Source organism: Falco peregrinus, chromosome 3 (assembly GCF_023634155.1).
Source record: "Falco peregrinus isolate bFalPer1 chromosome 3, bFalPer1.pri, whole genome shotgun sequence".
Taxonomy (NCBI): Eukaryota; Metazoa; Chordata; class Aves; order Falconiformes; family Falconidae; genus Falco; species Falco peregrinus.
In genome coordinates this window covers 57,845,885-57,866,344 of record NC_073723.1, presented here as the reverse complement: position 1 = coordinate 57,866,344, position 20,460 = coordinate 57,845,885, and the positions used below count along the sequence as shown (strand labels likewise).

Here is a 20,460-nt window from a genome sequence, read left to right as displayed (position 1 = left end):
TACAAAGTCTCACAATTTTGTAAATGTGAGAATGAAGTAATCAAAATTTCATTCCATCATTATAAATTTATTTCACAATTGAGAAAAATCTGAGGTTTTTTTAAAACGATCATAAAAATGTGTTTATAGAAAAAAGGTCAGAGTACAGAAATATAGCCGATAGCTAACGTATGCATTCTTTACAATAAATTTAACTGGCAGCACTGAAAATTTCAAAAACATTAAGTTAAAATTTGTTGAAACATTCTCCACAAATGTATTTGTAAGAAGGAGCTACTGGTCCCTGTTATCCTTCAGGGATAGTTCTGTGTGAGGTGTACCTCAGCAAACTCTGAAAATAGATTCAAATATGTAAAAGATACTGTCCATATATTTGTTCCGTGAAATTGCAACGAGACTGACAGCCTAGCCTTGCAGCAGGCATTGAAATCAGGCGTAAAACCCCCTCCCTTCCCACGTTAGCCTTACAACACACCATACTTAGAAGTGGACTACACTTAAAAATATAGAATCGTTTCCTAACATTTCTCCAAACAGAATTCAAAATATTGGTGGACCAGTGAACTACTCAAATTCTAATTGGAAGAAAGGCATGTTAGCAGAACTCATTCCAGTAAGAAAATTTCCTGGAAAAAATTAAGGAAATGTGTATTTCCCTGCCTGTCGTATCTGTACAAGAAATCAGTGGGGTGTGGGTTCTCCCCCCAGACCCCTCCTCAATTTTTGATATTCAGTAGCTTTGGAAAAAGAAGCCTACTTCCTTCATGTCTGCAGGCATCACAGATAATGCTTATCTTGTTTTGAATACTTCCATTAGTTTTTACATCATGAAAAGATTCTTCCATTTTTAGAAATTTTAGAAAAAACCTAAATCTCAAGTCCTCCATTGCAAAATAAAGTGATTAATTGATAATGAAGAACATGGTATGGACAACTGGAATTCAAAAGCAATACTGTATGGACAATTGTGATTTGAAAGGAGTAAGTAGGCATCTATGGAAATCGTGACATATGAAAATCTGGAAAGATTTATTAATGATAAATTTTAAAAGATGCATCAGGGACAGTGTAGGTAGGCGTTTTTCTAAGCTCGTTTCTATTTCAGCACATTCTGAAAAAAACTTTAAAGTAGAAACTGGACAAGCTGTTACAAACGAATCAGATGACATTCTCTTCTGTCTACTATAAATCTATTTTAGTGACCAAATTCTATTTGCATGAGAGATGATTTCTGAGCTGTGAATAACATCACACAGTTGAAAATAACACTTTCTGAATGCACTCCTTTCAACAAAGCTAACATTTGTCTGGAACCAAATGTACTCTTGAAAGGGTAGATGAGCCCTTTCATTCTAACCTTGCCACAAAGGTTTGTGTCAAGTAATATTTATAGTGTATTTTAATTTCCCTTGACAGAGTTAGCTAGTACAACTGCAAATGCTTGTCTGGCCATTTCACAAATATTTGATAGAGAATAATAATATTTATGAGTGTTCTGATTAAGTAATTAAGAAAATATGGGCTATCTAGAGTATGAAAAAGAATCTTCCATTCCTGTCTTTAAAAATAGGCTCAAAACTATTGCCTGACAACTTCCTTTATTTTGGAAAAAATCCTAGAATTGATACTTCATATTTCCAATGCAGAAAATCCAAGACAGGCCTCAAAAATATCTGATGGCTAGTTGGACCTGAGTAGAATATGACAAAAGAATTCCATAAATGCTACAGAACTTATATTTATCTCTGAATATATATTAAAATGTGGATTTGCATTCTAAACATCTTCATGGTTATTATTCATATTGCCAGAATTCATTGTGATTCAGTGTGATAAATGTTGAGTTCTAAGAGTAAGTCTTCAACAAAATCACACTAGACAACCATGACTGTACTGACTGTAAGACTTTTTGCTGTTTAGGAGCGAAGTAATACAGGCACCTTCATGAGCAGCAGAGCACCTCTTTCTAACGTTCAACTCCTACTCCTCAGACTCTTCCACAGTAACAAAAACCCTTGAGATACTATCTTGCTAATTCTTTCCAGTCCACCCTTCCCCTTTGAATCTTTCCTTTCTCAGATTGTCTTACTATAATTCATGTGGCTCTCACCAAAGATTGCTGGCTGGATCTATGCTTGGAGGTATATTCAGGTGATGGCTACTTGCAGGTATTTCTGAAAGTCCCATATTAAAAAAACCAACTGTTGGCTTAAATGGTCCGTGTTTTATTATTCCACCTTATCTTTGTGTAAAGATAATATATAACATATGGTGTAAAATATTATGTGCTGCATTTAAACCTTTAGGACAGCTCAATTGCTTTATTTATCTTGCCAATCAGATGAAAAGATATAGCACTTAGGAAAAAAAAATCTTAAGTTCCTAAATACATTTTGTCTTGACAAAAAGAAACCTGTTTATAATCATGTAAGTATTAAGACTTCCTAAGTCCAGCCAGGAGGAAGAGGCAGTCCAAAAGCATCATTAAAAAGCAAATACTTCAGCTGTTTCAGCAAGGACTCTATTTAAACATTGGAGACATGAACTGAGACATAGCTGCTATCTGAACCAATAATCAGCAGTAAGAGTTACAAAAATCGGCTAAAACTAAATACAAGGAAAACCTTCCTCTACATTATGCTCTTTCCCATCTGGTGAAGCAAAAGCCCGAGATTAGCCTGGATTGTCTAAATGAGCCAATCCCTACCTTCGGAGAATGAAAGTTGCCCTGGGAGCTGCCAGAACTTGAGGGGGGTGTTTAGTTCAACAAGAGACAGAAACCACCTCCAGCTGAGATGCAGCTGTAAGGTGTTACCACGCGATTTCTCTGGATCTACCTCCAAATACAGAAAATTTTACCTTAAAATTTTCTGAGTATTAGGAATTCATTTCAGTATTACCTTGAGTTTATTCAAAGAGTGCAAAGCCTTCTGAATCAAAAATTTTGCAACATGCTCTTCCCATAAATAATGAATTCTACTCTTGTAGCCTCTCTGGTCACTGGTAAACTAAGCTCCTTGATTATACAAGATACCACCCCATAGCCTGAACCTCTCTGCCATGCAGGATGACAGTGGACAATGCCTGAGAGCCAGGGTCTCTCTGGAATTCCACGAACATTACTATCACACTGTTTCATACCAAGGTGTTTTTTCAATTAAACCAGAGACTGCCCGGGACCAGAACTGAGACTGTGGAATCATTCCTTTAGATATGTTTACATTATTTTGTGTTTAAGTTTTCCCTGGTGATGTTTTTACTGTGACAGGAAACTGAATAAATCATACTATAATTACTGATTTACTAATTTTACCATATATATGTCTTAAATATTTTTAAGGAATGCCTTTGCCTTAAGAACAAATGTATCACCTAGAGAATCCTACTGACTACTCATCAGGTCCATCTCATTAACAAAACGCTATTCAGGGTGCTCTGAAGGAATGTCTATGCTTGGGCTACAGAAATGATGAGAACTTGGCACGCATTTGAAGACAAACAACTTCATATAACTAAATTGTAGCAAATTAACTGCTGTGGTATGCCACCTTGTTTTGAAGACTAATTACTTGGTTCACAGAAAAATACCTACACGCTGCATAATTTCCTCTTTCTGGGGCATAGGGTATTTCTACTTTGAAGATTGGCTTTTTTTTTTTCCTCCTTATAATGCTAGTGCACTCCTTTGCCCTCTACTTGGCTCTTTGACAAATGTGTGAAATCTGACTATACTAATGTCACTTAATCTCTTTTAATTACCTAAATTGCTTCTTATTCAGATCCTGATCAACACAGAGCATCACTCAAAAAAAAAAAAAACCCAACACAAAAAGCAGCATGTAGGGACATGATCTAAATCTAGATAAGTCCTAATAATATGTATTAGGAGTCCTACCTGTATGACAGCAACACCAGCAGCACAACTGCAGTAAAAATCAGAGGCATGTATAGCGATAAGGGCAAAAAAAAAAAAGAGAAGAGAAATGAAAGGCTAGTAAAAAAGAAACAGAGGGGTCATGAGTATGGAAGAGTTACAGCTGACTTGAAAAGATCTTGCACATACTGAACTTTCTGCCCCGATATTCAAGTGGCAGGTCATACAGCCAGAAGCCTCCCAACACGTCTCCAGAGGCAAAACTGAAAATAACGTACCTTAACGAGGCAGACAAAAAGTGCTTACTCCTACAGTCTTGCCAAGATCTAAGAGACATCAGGATCATATTGACACACTATCGCAGTTAAGAAGAAAACAGGAAGGTGCCTATGCCCAGATGGAAGCACTGGGTGTTTTCAGTGCAATATGCAACAGTCATTATGCTGAAAATGTCTGAGAAGGAAAGTGAGGAAGCTCAAAACTACCCTTTTATGTAGAATAAATCTGGTCTGTTTTCCTGTAGAAAAGTTTAAACTCTTAATTTACAAGAGTTCGGAAGTTTTCAATAAAATATTATGAACCAGAGCGTTCTTCATTTAGGAGACACTATCAAACATAAGGCTTGATTCCAAATATTAATTTGAGGGGATAAACCCCCCCAACCTTTAGTAAGTAAAACCTCTCTGATTTCTTTTTTACCCCAGTTAAATGGAATACACTGAGAACCAGAATCTAAGAGAAAAATTCCTGAGATCAGAAATATCAGAGGGAGCTCCTAGCAGGTGACAGCTAAGGAAAAAAATGTTCCTTCACCAATCTAATAGGTCTAAGAATTCTCAATACTGAGTTTCGATGGAAGTGTGACCCAGAAGATGTTTTCGAAAGAAGCAGACATTTACTTCACAAGATGGCAATTACCTGAGGGTTTTACCGATCACAGTGCAAAAGGCTTCTTGGACAGAATGGAAGTTGTAAGAATAGACTATCACTATATGAATGAAAATCTATTTTAGAACAGAATTCTTTTAAATATTAACCGAAAATGAAAACCTAAAAATACACTAGAAGAAGACAGGACATAAAAATAGACACCGAAAGGAATAACTACATAAATAGATATACGAAGTCTCATAATCTACCTGAAATTTCAATCACTCTAAGACCCCTGGAAAAACTCTAGGAAGTGCCAATCTGAGCAGCATGAAGTGCATTAACAGGAAAAGAGACACCTAAAAAGATTCTATTTACTTTTATCTGATTACTCATCCACTGAAGTCTTAAAATATCCAAAATAGTATTCTATTTCCATATGTTTGAATATATTTTTCTACAATACAAATGAAACTGTATATGTGTAAGACAAGCATTTACTAAGAATTTCATGATGAACCATAAAAATTGCTTAACTCTACAAAAAAAATAAACCTAGCTCCAACAGAAGGAAATTGTCAAACACAGCTTATTACCACTAATTGCTTTTTGCTGTATCTAAAGATATAGAAATAGATCATGAGAAAGTACTAACTGATTATGCTTTTCAGTCATTGGGGAGGGGAAAAAATCACTAAACAGTGTAACAGTGGGTCTCAAATTATATAGTGCCTGGAACTCACACTACATGGAAATGGCTAACTGCACCATATTAATTATTCTTATTTTGATCTGCTAAATTGGAGTACCACACAAACTATAAATGCATTATGGAAATTCCTACAATTATTTTTCACATTGGCAATTATTGCCACTTGTCATAAAGGTGGCACATGACTGTAATAACAGACAAGACCAAGGCAATTTTTGCATTCAAGATAAAAAAGACAATCACTATGTTCTGGAAGTGTATTCTGTTCACTGGATACAGCACATAGTATTCATTGTTCAAAGAGCAGCAGCAGATATAAAGATACTCTCTCAGTGAAAGTGGATAAAAATTATGCTAATGCCAAGCCATACAGTGGGAGAAGTGATGTGAGAAAAAATTAAGACTTATATATAGGCAGCTAAGCTCAGATAAAACCAAACCAAAACAAAGCAAAAAGTGGAAATGTGATATAGACAGAGACAGCCAGAAGATTTCAAAAGGTAGTAACTTGTTTGAAATAATATCTTCCAAAACTATATCTATGCACAAAATCAAGTAGTTCTAATATGCTTTTCTCTTACCTGACAGATTTCCATCCGTTTCATCTGGCTGGAGACTAGCAACGCTGGTAGAATCCATTCCTTGCTGGAGGTCCAAAATTTTCCTTCGTAGTTGTTCTATGTCACTCTCTTTACTATCCAGCTGCATCTGGAGCTCATTCCTGTATGTAGATTCTTCTGCTAGTTGCTGTATTTACATACACATGCACAATTACTGTGATACCAAAAATATGGCAACAAAGTATTCTGAAAACAAAACTCACTACTTTTTTTTTTTTTAATATCTCTAGATACTTTTGATAGCATTAGCAAAAGTGATTACAGTAGAAGTGTTCATCCAGCCTTGGAAACAAAGTTAAATAACAAAGATCCAGGAAGTACAAACCAGTATAATTAATCTACTAAAGTACGATTAGTTTTGCAAACGAGACCACCTACCAGTGAAACAAACTGCATAAACAGTGTTCAGTTTTTTAGCCTTCATAATATATTGGTGACTTCCACAGTTAAGAATTTAGAAAGGCGAAATGAATGAGAACAAGCAGAGCTGCACACTTGTTGAGTTCTCTACCTCACTAAAATTCTGTAGCCTAGAACATCTGAAACAGAGGTTGTTATTTTTTCAAGTAGATTATGAGCTATACGTTCTTCCTGCAGAGAAAATTCCACAATGTGGCAAAAAATTTAAGATTATTTTACCGCTTGCATTTCGTTGAGCTCCTTTTGGTATTTCACTACCATCTGATTGAATTTCTCTTTTTCTTGATTAAGTTCTAATTGGAGCTTTCGGTTTTCCTTCTCCTTCTTCCTCAAATCTTGCATGTTAGCTTTCTTTCTGTCTATTTTAAAATCTTTCCGATTCATTATCTCAGCCAGTTTGTTGACAGCCTGTTAAAAAAAGGAAAACCAGCAAGAAAAATTATATATGCAAGCATGTTTCACAGAAAACTTCTAAGTTCCTCTAGTTACAGAATTCAATCAAAAAAAATATTCACCAGCATAAATGGCCCTTACTCACAACAGAAGTAATACTGAAAAGTACACAGCATAAAAATTCATTCTGTCAACTGTAAATATCAACAAGGCATATTATACATCATGTTTAATATAAACATAATCTTAAAGGCGCTAAGTTAGCCACATAAATAATGAACTGAAAATGTATCTGAAATGCAACGTAATTATTGTTATTAAATTGCATAAGTCATACCTGTGTCTTCAGAGTTCTTTCAGTGTTAATGCTCTTCTCATAATGCATTCTAATATTATTGATTTCCTCCTCTTTTTTAATTTCATATTCTGTTAAAATAATATTCAACTTTGAAGTATTATAGGACAAGGTAACTATTTCTAAGCTTAATCACTTCTACAATTGCATCATTTTTTTCCTCCAGTTTCCTGTTGTGTCACTTAATGCTCAAAACAGTTTGCAATGACAAAGGTTACCAGTTTAACACTACTATAATGATAGAAAATTACCAGGAGGATATATCACAAAGGCACCAAGATGAAATACCAAAGCCAGCATACATATTTTTGTTTTCTGGTGATGACTAAGTTTTTTGCCCCACTTCCTTTTGTGTGTGTGCTACCACAAGTGTTTCTGCACTAAGTCAGTACCCACATAGAATAAGACTGATATGACCGGACACATATTCAGTACAGATTCTCAAATCAGGCATAAACAGAACATGGGGAAAAAGGCTTACAAGGAATGACTGTCACACACACACTCACCCCCAGTTACTCAATTCTAGCAATCTTTCTATCACACCTCCAGTCTGCTGGTTCGCTCCCAAAGTCTCTACAAGTATGCATTTCACTGGTAAGGATTTCTCCACCAAAACCGCAAACAGTTATTCAAGTACTTTAAAAGTAACAAACTCCATAAACTACAAAATACTGAAAACTGCTTGCTCACCAATCCCTGCTACTACAGAAATGCAGAACTAAGGGAAAATGTTTTAGTATGCCCTACTGCCTGTGTAGCGTCGGCAACAAAACTGGCAACATAAGTAATAAGGCCTTTACTCTCATAGCCAACAGATATTAAAGCATGTATTCCAATTTTCTAATGCTTCCCAAATGCAAAACCATGGGAGTAAACTGAATAACCGTGACTTCCCATACAGTCAGAATGCATGTAAATAGAACAATCCACTGATAGGCGTATGATCACAACTTAAGATTCTGAGTCTAAGCGAGATCTTGAAGAAATTGAAATAATACTGCTTTACTGTAAATACTGGAGATAGGGAAAAGAAACTTTAATAAATACACTGTGTGCAATATGAAATGAGCAAAATAATTTTTGTTAATAAATTCCATGCACACAAGGGCATAGCTGGCATTCCTGACTACTCCTGCAGGAAGTTAGTGCTAGTTTATTTTAAGAACTGAGGAAGGAGTGTGAGCAGAAACTCACTTTTTTCCTACCTGCTACGCCTGAGGGTTTTAGTTGTTTTCAGCAATAAAGGCAGTGCATGGAAATGGAAGCAATACAATAGAAAGAATGGCAATTTGGAATTACAGAATAGTTTGGGTTGAAAGGCACCTTTAAAGGTCATCTAGTTCAACCTACCTGCAAAAAGCAGGGACAGCTTCAACTCGATCAGGTTGCTCAGAGCCCCTGACCTTGATATGGGGCATATACCACCACTCTGGGGAACCTGTTCTAGTATTTCACCATCATCACTGTAAAAAAATTTCTTCCCAATACCTAGTCTGACTCTATCCACTTTTAGCTTAAAACCATTACCTCTTGTCCCATCACAACAGACCCTGCAAAAATGTTTGCCCTCATCTTTCTTATAAGTCCCCTTTAAGTAATGAAAGGCTGCAATAAGGTCTCCCTGAAGCCTTCTCTTCTCCAGGCTGAACAACCCCAGCTCTTTCAGACTTTCTTCCTAGGAGGTGTTCCATCTCTCTGATCAACTTCATGCCCCTCCTCTGGACCCATTCCAACAGGTCCATGTTTTTCCTTGTGCTGAGGGTTGTTCCAGAGCTGGACACAGCACTCCAGGTTGGGTCTCACCAGCACAGAGTAGAGGGGGAGAGTCACCTCCCTTGACCTGCTGGCCACGCTTCTGTCAATGCAGCCCAGGATAGGGTTGGCCTTCTGGGCTGTGAGCGCACCTTGCTGCTTCATGTCCAGGTTTTCATCCATCAGTACCCCCAAGTCCTTCTCCACAGGGCTGCTCTCAATCCCTTCATTTCCCAGCCTGTATTAATACCAGAAACTGACCCGAATCATGTGGAGGACCTTGCTCTTGGCCTTCTTGAACCTCACAAGGTTCACAAGGACCCACCTCTTAAGCTTGTCCAGGTCTCCCTGGATGGCATCCTGTCCCTCAGGCATGTCAACTGCACCACTCAACTTGGTGTCACCTGTGAACTTGCTGAGGGTGCGCTTGATCCCACCGTCTATGCCATTGATGAAGATATTAAACAGTACTGGTCCCAGTATGGACCTTGAAGGAATACCACTTGTCACAATCTCCATCTGGACATCCAGCTGGAGCCATTGACCACTACCCCTGGATGCAACCATCCAGCTAATTCCTCCTCCACTGAACAGTCCACCCATCAAATTTGTATCTCTCCAATTTAGAGAGAAGGATGTTGCGGGGGACCATGTCAAAGGCCTTACAGAAGTCCAGACAGACGACATCTGTAGCTCTTCCCTTATACACTGAGGTAGTCACTCCATCGCAGAAGGCCACTAGGTTGGTCAGGTGGGACTTGCCCTTGGGGAAGCCACGCTGGCTGTCTCAAATTGCCTCCCTGTGCCTTAGCATAGCTTCTAGGAGGATCTGCTCCATGATCTTCCCAGGCACAGAGGTGAGACTGACAGGTCAGTAGTTCCTAGGGACCTCCTTTCTACCCTTTTTAAAAATGGGTGCAATTTACAGCAAAGATGTATTTTCCAGATTAAATGAATGATTTAATTAAACAAAATTATATTCCTTTTCATCAAGCCCAAAATAATAGGGAAGATAAACAGAAAGTCTTTTCCCATTTCCATTCTGCTACGTGTGCTTCAAATTCAATTGTGCTTCCTTAGAAAAGAATCAAAACTCCAAAATGACATACCTTCCTCCTGTTTCTTAATTTTTTCACTGATCTCTGAATTTTCCTTTGTTATTAAATCAACATCTTTGGTTAATGTGTTATTAGTTTCTTCCAGCTAAATGAAAACAAAAACATTTTAGAATAAAGAACTTGCCATAAATTCTAAAAATATTTATACTACTATTATTTTAAATAACCTTAAAACTGTAATATCCATTTACCTGGAACACATTCCTCAGATTATACACAAAAAAATCTGCTCTACCTTTCAAACCTGATTTTTTTTTTTAAATGGTGCTTTTCTTCTAAGCTGTCTTGATTTACCAAGCTTGAAATACACCTAACCCAGAAAGAATTATATATTTTTTTAAAGAACTTTGCAGGACTGACAACACTGTAGTATATAATTAAAAACTCAAGCAAAATCAGATTGTCAGTTATCAAATGTGGCAATTTTCAATTAATGTGTGGTACTTGGAAAGAAGTAGCGCTCAGAGTCCTGATCCCCTGAATTCAGACAGAAAAGCAACTGATAGACGATACAACTCCAGCATTCAAGGTTAGAGTACACACATGGCATCTGCTGCTGAACTATTGTCATATATGCTGAAGAACAGGTATAAATCAGTATGAATATAAACCAAAATTTGGTCTAAGTCAAAGCATACCTAGGTATATATGTACATAGGTTTGGGGAAAAAAAAAAAAAAAAGTACCACATACAAAGGAAAACCATCACATTTTGAATATGCTAGTTGCCACAGTTAGGATCATTTTGCTAACCTCTTAACACACACATTAAAAACCAGACATAACTGCATTCCTGAAAAAAGCTTTTGCTTGAAGCCTATGGAAATAATTGTGTATTGAGCTGCCTGACAAAATTATGAGAATATGTGAAACCAACAAACTTATTGGCAAGAAAGTATTCCTTCGATGCCATAGGGAGACAGTCTTCTAAATTAAGAAATGGTGGTATTCAAGGGATTTCGAGCTTATAATAAACAGGTGTAACAAACTCTACTTCCATTATCTTTACACAGAGAAGTAACATCCACGTTAGCGCTAACAGAAAGCTTTGAGCAACTGATCCAGGTTCAGTTACACCTACAGTATTACTGAAGATTTACACCTCCAGGATTCTTAGGAAAATCTGCATAGCTGATGCTAAATGGGAAAAAACCAACAATGATAAAATAACTACACTATATATGGCTTGCTATTTGAAACTCCTTGGTTAAGGTATTTGTGAACTTGACACCAATACTGAAGGGCTACACTATAAAGTATCTTCAAAAATTCCAGTTTGGGGCTTGTTTTTGGTTTTTTAATAGTTCACCAATGAGAAGAAGCTCAAGACTTTCAAGTGTTTTTTTTTCAAAGGACTAAGTTATTTTGCAATAAGTCTCCAATACACAGCTCCACAAATTTACAAGATTTAAATACATTGGGGAATAACAAGAAGCAGTTACAAAAGGCTTAGTAACTGAATTATAGATATTCACTTGATTTTCATTCTGGCTTTACCTCTGATCCATCACGTCTACATTTCTTTGGGAGTTCACATGATGGGATTTAAATGTTTAAGGTTCCAACTGAGTCCAAAACTTAAGATACTTAAATAGTTATCACTTATGATCACACAACTTAATAAATTAAAGTAAAAACATAAATGTATGTTTCCAGCTGGAAGATAAAAAATATATTTATATGTATTAATTACAGTGGAATAATTTACCCTTCTTATGATGCTGTCTTTATCAGTCATTTCTTGCCTGTGTCTTGATGCTGCTTTTTTGCTTTCCTGACTCAGTTCAAAATACTGTTCTTCAAGGAGTGCTCGTGCCAACCGTTCTGACTCAGCTTTGGTTTCAGCTAAATCCAGCTGGGTAGTGAGTGTTTCTCTGTAAAAAGGACATTAAAATTTTGTTCCCTATGCAAAACATTCCAAATTTTCAGGAAGACTAAAAAACCCAAATTACACCACTCAGATAACTGTCATCTTAGTTTCTTAAGAAAAACATGATTTACTAAACCACATTCCATACACTTGTATCTTTTGATGATTCACACAAGCTACAGCAGCAAGCTTACTGTAATTCAATTAAAATTTCAATCATCCATGAAACATCAACCCTTAGGAAACCAGGTGTCAAATTCTTCTGCTTTTGAAGAATAAAAAATAAAATTAAATTGCATGTACAGTGTGGTCCATCAACAGATACTTAGCCCCATCAGTATTACCAACCTCTTCACACAAGATTACTGCTCATGAAAACGTGTACTCCAGTCTGTCTGAACAATAAGAAAAATTGCATAAAGCTTCTGAAAACATACAGCGGTTCTATGTCTATGCAACCTTTTGCAGAAAGACTTGCATATTCTATGTACAGCTTGAGAGGCAGGGGCATTAATGAGATACTGCACTGAAGTTAATGTATACACACTTCTAATCAACTCAGCATACAAGCCAAACTTCCTTGCTCTTGCTTGGAGTACAGGCAGAGCTCCTATATGTTTGCCTGCAAAGAAACCCACATAAAGCACGGTGGCCAGTCTAGCACCCACCAGATGTACACAGCAACATGTAACACAGTGCACAGCATGCTGAGATAGAAGTGGCAATACATTACTGCAGTATGGGCTCATGACAGATGCCCCTCCTGCACTGCAAAATACAAAGAGATTTATGCAATGAAATAAGTATTTCTATGGAGTCCACTGATTTGATACATCTGTAGTAGATAAGAGTCTCTACTACAACAAGGTAACGAAGTACACTCAAGAGTTTGTCACAATTCCCATTGTTGTATCCAGATGAAAAACGTTTATGATGAACATAAAATTGTGGAGAACAGTGTGGAAAGAGAATAAAAGGAAACTATAAAATAAGTAAGAAAAGAGGAAAAGAAAAGAAACCACAGCAGGAATAAAGGAAGTCTCTCCCACCTCCCCTAGCCTTTTTTTCTTTTTAAGTTGGATACTACTTCTGAACAACTTTGCACAGCCAGGTATTTTCTCCCTGTATCACATTTATTAATACAGTATCTTTTCTTTCTCCCTTTCTTAGCCCACTGAAATGCATCATGAACACTACATAACCTCCTCTGTTTAGACCATTTTGCAATGCTGACACTTAAGAATGAGACACCCCGAATTTAGAACAGAGAAACTCTGCTTCATGCATAAGGCTACAGTCTCCTTCAGAATACATATGTATTAAATAAATATATATTATATGAATTACTAAATTGGAAAAACAAGCTTAAAAAAATTCTTTCCTTATTTGCTAACTTAGAAAATAATACATCACAATTAATGGTTGTTGGATTAACTGGTTTGCTGTAATCTGAAGTATACTAAACTTAGAATTCAAATTATTTTCCTTATTTTTTTCCTCCAGTTATTTTATTGGCTATAGAAAGATACCAAGTAATTATCAGGATAACATAAAAAAAATTATTATACAAGCAAGATGATTACAACAAATCTGAATTATTTTTTTAAAATTCTGCATCTTCCTAAATTCTCAGAAGTCATCATTCTTCTTCCAGACATTACAAACAGAGTCCAAAGCAAATATGAACAACCATATTTGGCTTTGTGGGATATCATAGGTAACATCCTCTGTATCTACCATCTTATAAGGCGTTATGGAACACTTTTGAGACCTGTCTTTTTCTGAAGGAATTAAACATTCTAAATCTGATTCAAAATCTTCATGAGTGAGACCATACTACATGGAAAAAGTTAATGTATATTTGAGAAACACAATGGGCATACTTTTCATTTTGCAATTCCTGCATTTTTCTTTGAGTGTCTTTATTCTTTTCATTCATTTCCTCTTTCAGTTCCTTAACCTGAGTTTTGTAAAGTGTCTGTAAAAGAAAGCATAAAAAAAAGAATCATTATTGAAATTCCATAGTGAAATTCTTCGTTGGTTTGAAACTGTCAAACCCCAACACATGCCAGTGCTGTCTTCAATGGAATTTTCCCCCTCCTGCCTGCCTGCGATGCTCCTTTCCAGTTTCCCTTGTGTAGGGAACTCATGTGACCAGGTTAGTTTTCAATCTTCTAGTCTGGTTTCCTACATAGTTGTACAAACATACCTGCTGACAAAAGGGAAGGCAGGCACTAGGACAGAGCTGAGCAGGTCTCTTGGAGACAACAGGACAAAACTGCATCCTCCTGTAGCATCACTGTCTCAAAATGTCAGTCAAACAAGCCTAACAGTGTCCTATGTTTCCACCTGTTGTATTTTTTTTGTATCCATGTATCTTTTCTCTTAGACTGTTTTTTTGTGCAAAGACTGACTTTGTCTTAATAACTGATGCAACAGAGGTCTGATTTACATGAATGACTTCTGTTCTAAATTACTGTATTGTTATTAACACCACCAGTAATTCTGAAAGTTCAAATCTGATCTCCTACAGTAAAATACTTTTGATAAATATTCACACTGAATTAAAAATGTCTCTTTTAAACTACATGCTAGTGAAAAAAGGGAAAACTGAGAATGAAACACAATACTCTGGATCTTCTTATTAGCAACATGTCATGGAGAAATGCACAAAAATCTGTAACACATAATGAAATTACAATCATATGCAGTTCAGTAAAACAAAATTTTTTATTGCCTCTCCAAGGAAGAACCAAATTTAACAAGTACTTCCCAAAGTGAAATGAGGCTGTTCTTATTCACAAATGTTATTTGAAGTTCAGGCATTATAGAGCATCTTACGCTACTGTTTGCTTTCACAGAAATAAAACAGACCAAACAAAATCTATGAAATAAACATTTTGACTACCTGGAGTACCAAATAAGGCTCTTCAGGGACTCAGGTGCAGAGAAGGTGTATTTTTATAAGGATGAGGAATATGTACAGAATGCTATGGATCTTAAATATACTTATGGTAGATCAATAGCATGGAATACATTCCAGTAAGTATGGAGATTCTGAACTCTCTATAAAGTTTGCCATTGTGTCAGAAAAATAGCTGTTTTCCAATCTCAAGACAGGAACTACTCTGATGAATAATTCAGGTAAAAGCTACTCAATGAAACATGTAAGATTGGAAAAAAAAGACAAAGCAACTTAGCAGATAGACTATCTAATGTTCTCTAATTTTTTGCTCATTGTATTTCCAGCAGCATTTTGTGAATTGCTGATTTATGCCAGGTTATTTATATTTAGAAAACTTTAATATGTCAAACTATTCACTGTTCAATGATTCCATTGAAACAATTTGTCAAAATGTAGTACTCACAATTCTTTGCAAGTCTTACCGAAAAATACTGCTCAGCTTCAAGTTGATCCTGAAGCTCACGCATTTGACCTTCATTTCCTCTGTACTGTCTTTGAAGAAATAAAAAAGGAAAGCATATAAAAGTCAGCTACTAACAAATGACAGGCAGACTACTTCTAAGCAGAAAAGTACCCTATGAAGATCTTACATTTGCACACATATTATTTCACAATGACCAACAGTTTGTTGTATCCTAAACTTCTGATTTAAGTACATTCCTTATTCTACCCCAATGACCATTTCAGTACATAACTTAGAAGACAAAGAGTACTTTAAATGGAAAAATGTTAAGTCAGCTGAAAGAAGATATGATATAAGCCTAATTATTGAAAAATGTCTTCAATCAGCTTAAGAAATGTTAAGAAAAAGGATCAGGTAGTTAAAGGGGGAAAAAAAGCTACTGACTCCTATACAGTAAAACTAAAAGACCCATATGATTTAATAAGTAGTATCACAGTCAATCCATAAAGAAGTCACCCAAATATAAGTGGCATATATATATATGTCTTGACATAGAATGATGAGCTAAGAATTGTTCTGCATCATAGCTCATAACAAAAATATTCCAACACTGAAGGCTACATACAGAAATCATAACATGCAGCTAAAAATACTCTTTTGGTTTAGCAAAAAAATGCCTATGTTCCAGAGAACTTTTTTTAGTAACAGGAACAGGCAAAACAGTACATGTATAATAAAGCAACTTTTTCCATTTTACTTCAGATTTTTACTTACTTAGCAAGTTGAGCCAACTCAAATTCCAGTAACCTCTTTGCTTCCAACAACGTATTGATTTCCTGTTTCAGCTGCTTCTCAGAACCCTTCAAGTTATCTGCTTCAAAAGCTTGTGCCTTTAATTCATTCTGTGCCATTATTCGCTTATTCGTCTCTTGTTCTAGCTGAAGCGTTAGATTCCTTACCTAAATGAGAAATATTTCAATTTAGGAGCATTTCTGAATAACCAATTGCACATGGTTGAAAGTGTTTCATATATGGTACATTTTACATGAAACACCATTGCATAGATGCTACACATTGTACAATACATACAAATATTCCTGAACCTCCAAACACTTCAGTGCAATAGAAAGCTGCTGCCCTTACAGAACGTACTGACATGACACTGCATGATGATAAAGCTTCCCCATACTTAGCTTATTTCAAAGTCCCAAATGTGTTTTATCTTATCTTAAAGGCAACAATGGAAGAAACCCAAATTGTCTGCTGAAAGGTCCTGCAAACCTCTCTGCATTTCAGATGTTAAAAACTTGTCACCCTAGAAAAAAATGCAGTCTACCAGATAAATAAAACCTAATTTACTGAAGTCGTGACCCCTAAGAAAGGTGTTATAACCTTCATTCATAACCCAGTGTCCTGTGAAGAAAAAGTAAGCAAGACACTGTAATTTGTAGTTTTCACATTCAATATTCTAATTGCATATTTCCTTGGACAAATGCTTCTCCGGAGAATGCAAACTCAGAACTGCAAACCATCCAAACCAATCTGACTACACAGTCAAATTCACAAGCAAGTTTTTCCTTTAAAAAAAGAAAAGGAAACATGAAAAAATTGATTACATTACATTGAGGGCTCAAATATCTAAGGCATCCAAGAGCTGAGAAACAAATGAAAAATATCTAAAACTATTTAGGCCAACTATCTTCAGTTCTACTGAGAGGGGTATTATACAATGACATCAGTATAAGTTGATTTAATTTTCTATTTCTTGGTGCACATATTATTTCTTATTTATATAGAAAATTGTTAGTGATGAACATTTTACTTACTTCATCTTCCAGTCTCTCCTTTTGCTCAAGAAGGTGTTCCAGTTTCTGCTGAGATTGCTTCAGGTCAAAGTCCAGCATGGAACACTGTTTTTCAGCTTGAACTATCCGATTTTCTGCCCTTTCTCTTGCTGCCCTTTCTTCCCTTACTTTTTTTTCCATCTCTAATATAAGATTAAGGAAAGTAAAACAACAAAAATGAGTATGTAGTATCTACAAGAATGCTTTTTGTAAACACAGTCCTAAACATCCCAGTATTCTTCAGACCCTTTTGTTCAGCTATTTAAGCTCTTTTTCTGTTAGATGGACTGACTACTACCTATAAACTTCCCGGCATTATTACTAAAAACACTAAAAAAGAAATGTAATTCGAATTTGCATTCAAAACACTGGAATATTATTATGACTACTGAAAGACTAATAGTGAAAGAATTAAAAAATGCAGATTCTTGAATTAATCAATAAAGGCAAAGTTTCATTTGCATGAATGGATCGTAAAGTGAAAGAAAAGCGCTATCATTTGTATCAGCTTTCTGAAAAGTTACAAACTACACATTCAGGTACCAATGACCCTCAGAAAGAAAATCTTATATATTTAATTAAGATACCAAGACACAGCTTTGATTCATGGATATGTATCTATAAAAGAAACTTCATCACATTACCACTGTGCCTAATAAAACACCAATATTTTTAACACAGTTACATAGGAATGAATGCTCCAAGACATCTGTCTTAATAATGCACTCTTTCAATTTCATTCAGCATTAGCCAGAATTTCAAGATTCAATAGCATTTTAGAAGCCAAGGAATGCTTTAAATTGCAAATGCAGTAAAATGTTCAAAACATATAAGAAACAATGCAATTTTTATGGTAGAAGTACCACGCTAGAGAAAAGAATTGAAAATGTGTAGTTTTCACGTTTTGAGATTTTGACATGCATTTTCTTTATAGAAGGCATTAAACACTTCTAAAAGAGTACCACATTATAAGATAATGTGTTTTAAGATAATATAATCAAAACATCTTTTATTATATATTCACCTGAAACTTGCAAGAAACACTTACCACACATTGCAACTGATCTTGCCTCCTCTATTGACTGATGTTTGTCAGTTAATCGAGCTTTAGTCACTTTGTGTTCATTTAGTTCCTGTTCTAACCGGTCTTGTAATGACTTGAGTTTGTAGTTCAAATCTATCTCTAAATTATTCTTTTCCTAAAGATAAGAAAAAAAGTTACCGATTTCTATAATATCAGAGGGAAACATTTCCCTTCTTCTCTTTCTTAAGCATTAACCTTTTGTTATGAAGAAATTATCAATGTTATTTTTCATGTTTAATAAAGAATGGTAACAGATAAAAACTGTACTCAGTGCTCTGGAGAAAACTTCATTAAATTTTTCAGTAGTCTATAAATCTGTAAGGTAATGGAAACTTCTCAGTTTGAATTATCAGTAGTCATGTAAATTGGAAACATACAACTAATCTACCAATAACACTAGCACACAGAGGAATTAGAATTCTGGGATGCATTCTGTTATTTCACTGTTGAGATTGCCAGCCATTAACAGTAACACATGAAACAAGCAATGCAGAGAAACTTCCAGAGACAAGGACTTGCCTTTGCATCACTGCTTCACGTAACACCAAATGACAACAGTAACTCCTTGCACTTTCCCTCATAAGTAGTCATGTATCTCTGTTTTATTTGGATAGACCACACAGCACAGAAAGTCTTTAGCTGACCTCAAAACACAGGCTACAAAGTTAGCTCTATCTGGAAAAAGGGTGCAGGATTTCCTTTTACTCTTCTTGTTTCTCCATCTTGGGGTGGGAATCAGAGATGCTGGGGAACATGCTGCTACCATTCTTTAAGAAGGAAGGAAGGAAGGAAGGAAGGAAGGAAGGAAGGAAGGAAGGAAGGAAGGAAGGAAGGAAGGAAGGAAGGAAGGAAGGAAGGAAGGAAGGAAGGAAGGAAGGAAGGAAGGAAGGAAGGAAGGAAGGAAGGAAGGAAGGAAGGAAGGAAGGAAGGAAGGAAGGAAGGAAGGAAGGAAGGAAGGAAGGAAGGAAGGAAGGAAGGAAGGAAGGAAGGAAGGAAGGGGGAAAGGAAACTGAAACAGTTCAGCGCCAAAGTTGATTAGAAGGTCTAGCACTGATCCGGTCAAAATCCAGTAAAAGCAGAAAATTAAATTTCAAGTTTTTAAAATATTCAATTCATAGATTTTCAGGAGGCAAGTCTCTGCAGTGATAGCTAGACAGCCAGAGAAAAATTACTTGCTATTGGCAGAAGTGTTGAATCAGTGATAGTGAATGACAAACACAATTTTTACGCCCAAAGCTACAAGTAAGAACTACCTGAGGACCTGCGAGACTTACCATCCTGATGAGATTGTAAATTAGCATTATTCAATCATTTCAACACAAGATTGATTCACAGCAAGAACACAGGACTTAGCAACATCAATAAATACTACTTGAAAATAGTCAAAAGCTGACAAAGACCTTTAGCCTCAACATCATTTTACTGTACCTTTTCTGAATGATTAAGCATATCCTGTGCTTGTTTCCTTTCTGCTTCCACTCTTTCAAGATTGTTTTTAATGTTTTTTACTTCTTCTTGTAAAGTTGTAATCCGAACTGCCATAAGAAATTAAACATCATTCAGTATTAGTTACTTGACTTAGATCAATATGCTTTTCCACCTTTATTGACTTCTGGGCCCCTAAAATATTTTTACCTTCAAATTGTCCAGACATGCAAAGGCTGTATATCAAAAAGGAAACCAATCTTTTTAGCCACGCTTTATGCATGCCATTAGTAACAATTGACCAAAAAAACAATCACATGCAAAACTTGGTACCTGCCTTCCATCACTTCCAATATCTAATATGCGAAATTTATTCCATTAATTCAAGTTCTGCTGTGTTATGCAACAAGCACCTTTTCTGATGTTAACTCCACTAATATGTAGGTTAAGGCACATTACACAGGAAGTTAGGCTCAAATGGATCTACAGGTACTAATACAATATATATTCACCTAACTGACTCAAGTGCTCTGTGTTGGATAGAGGAACTATTCCCCATCCCCCACAGCATCTACCACAAGATGCAGTGTGGCATCAGAAGTTTATACTAAATACTGAGCAGAATCACAGAATATTTTGGTTTGGAAGGGACCTTTAAAGACCATCTAGTTCAATCCCCCCTGCCATGGGCAGGGACATCTTTCGCTAAACCAGGTTGCTCAAAGCCCCATCCAACCTGACTTCGAACACTA

The 20,460-nt window shown here is 36.0% G+C and overlaps 1 protein-coding gene across 1 annotated transcript in view; it reads right to left on the bottom strand.

Moving 5' to 3' along the window:
• The window catches only part of ROCK1 (Rho associated coiled-coil containing protein kinase 1), a 93,371-nt gene that overhangs the window by 15,762 nt on the left and 57,149 nt on the right, over nt 1–20,460 (bottom strand). The window contains exons 17-27 of the mRNA XM_005243285.4: nt 19,712–19,818; nt 18,248–18,398; nt 17,182–17,342; nt 16,130–16,314; nt 15,375–15,444; nt 13,871–13,965; nt 11,826–11,991; nt 10,109–10,202; nt 7,227–7,315; nt 6,716–6,904; nt 6,038–6,203 (exon numbers count right to left, since the gene is read on the bottom strand). Of these exons, the coding sequence (XP_005243342.1) occupies nt 6,038–6,203; nt 6,716–6,904; nt 7,227–7,315; nt 10,109–10,202; nt 11,826–11,991; nt 13,871–13,965; nt 15,375–15,444; nt 16,130–16,314; nt 17,182–17,342; nt 18,248–18,398; nt 19,712–19,818 (1,473 nt within the window). The remainder of the gene's footprint in view (nt 1–6,037; nt 6,204–6,715; nt 6,905–7,226; nt 7,316–10,108; nt 10,203–11,825; nt 11,992–13,870; nt 13,966–15,374; nt 15,445–16,129; nt 16,315–17,181; nt 17,343–18,247; nt 18,399–19,711; nt 19,819–20,460) is intronic.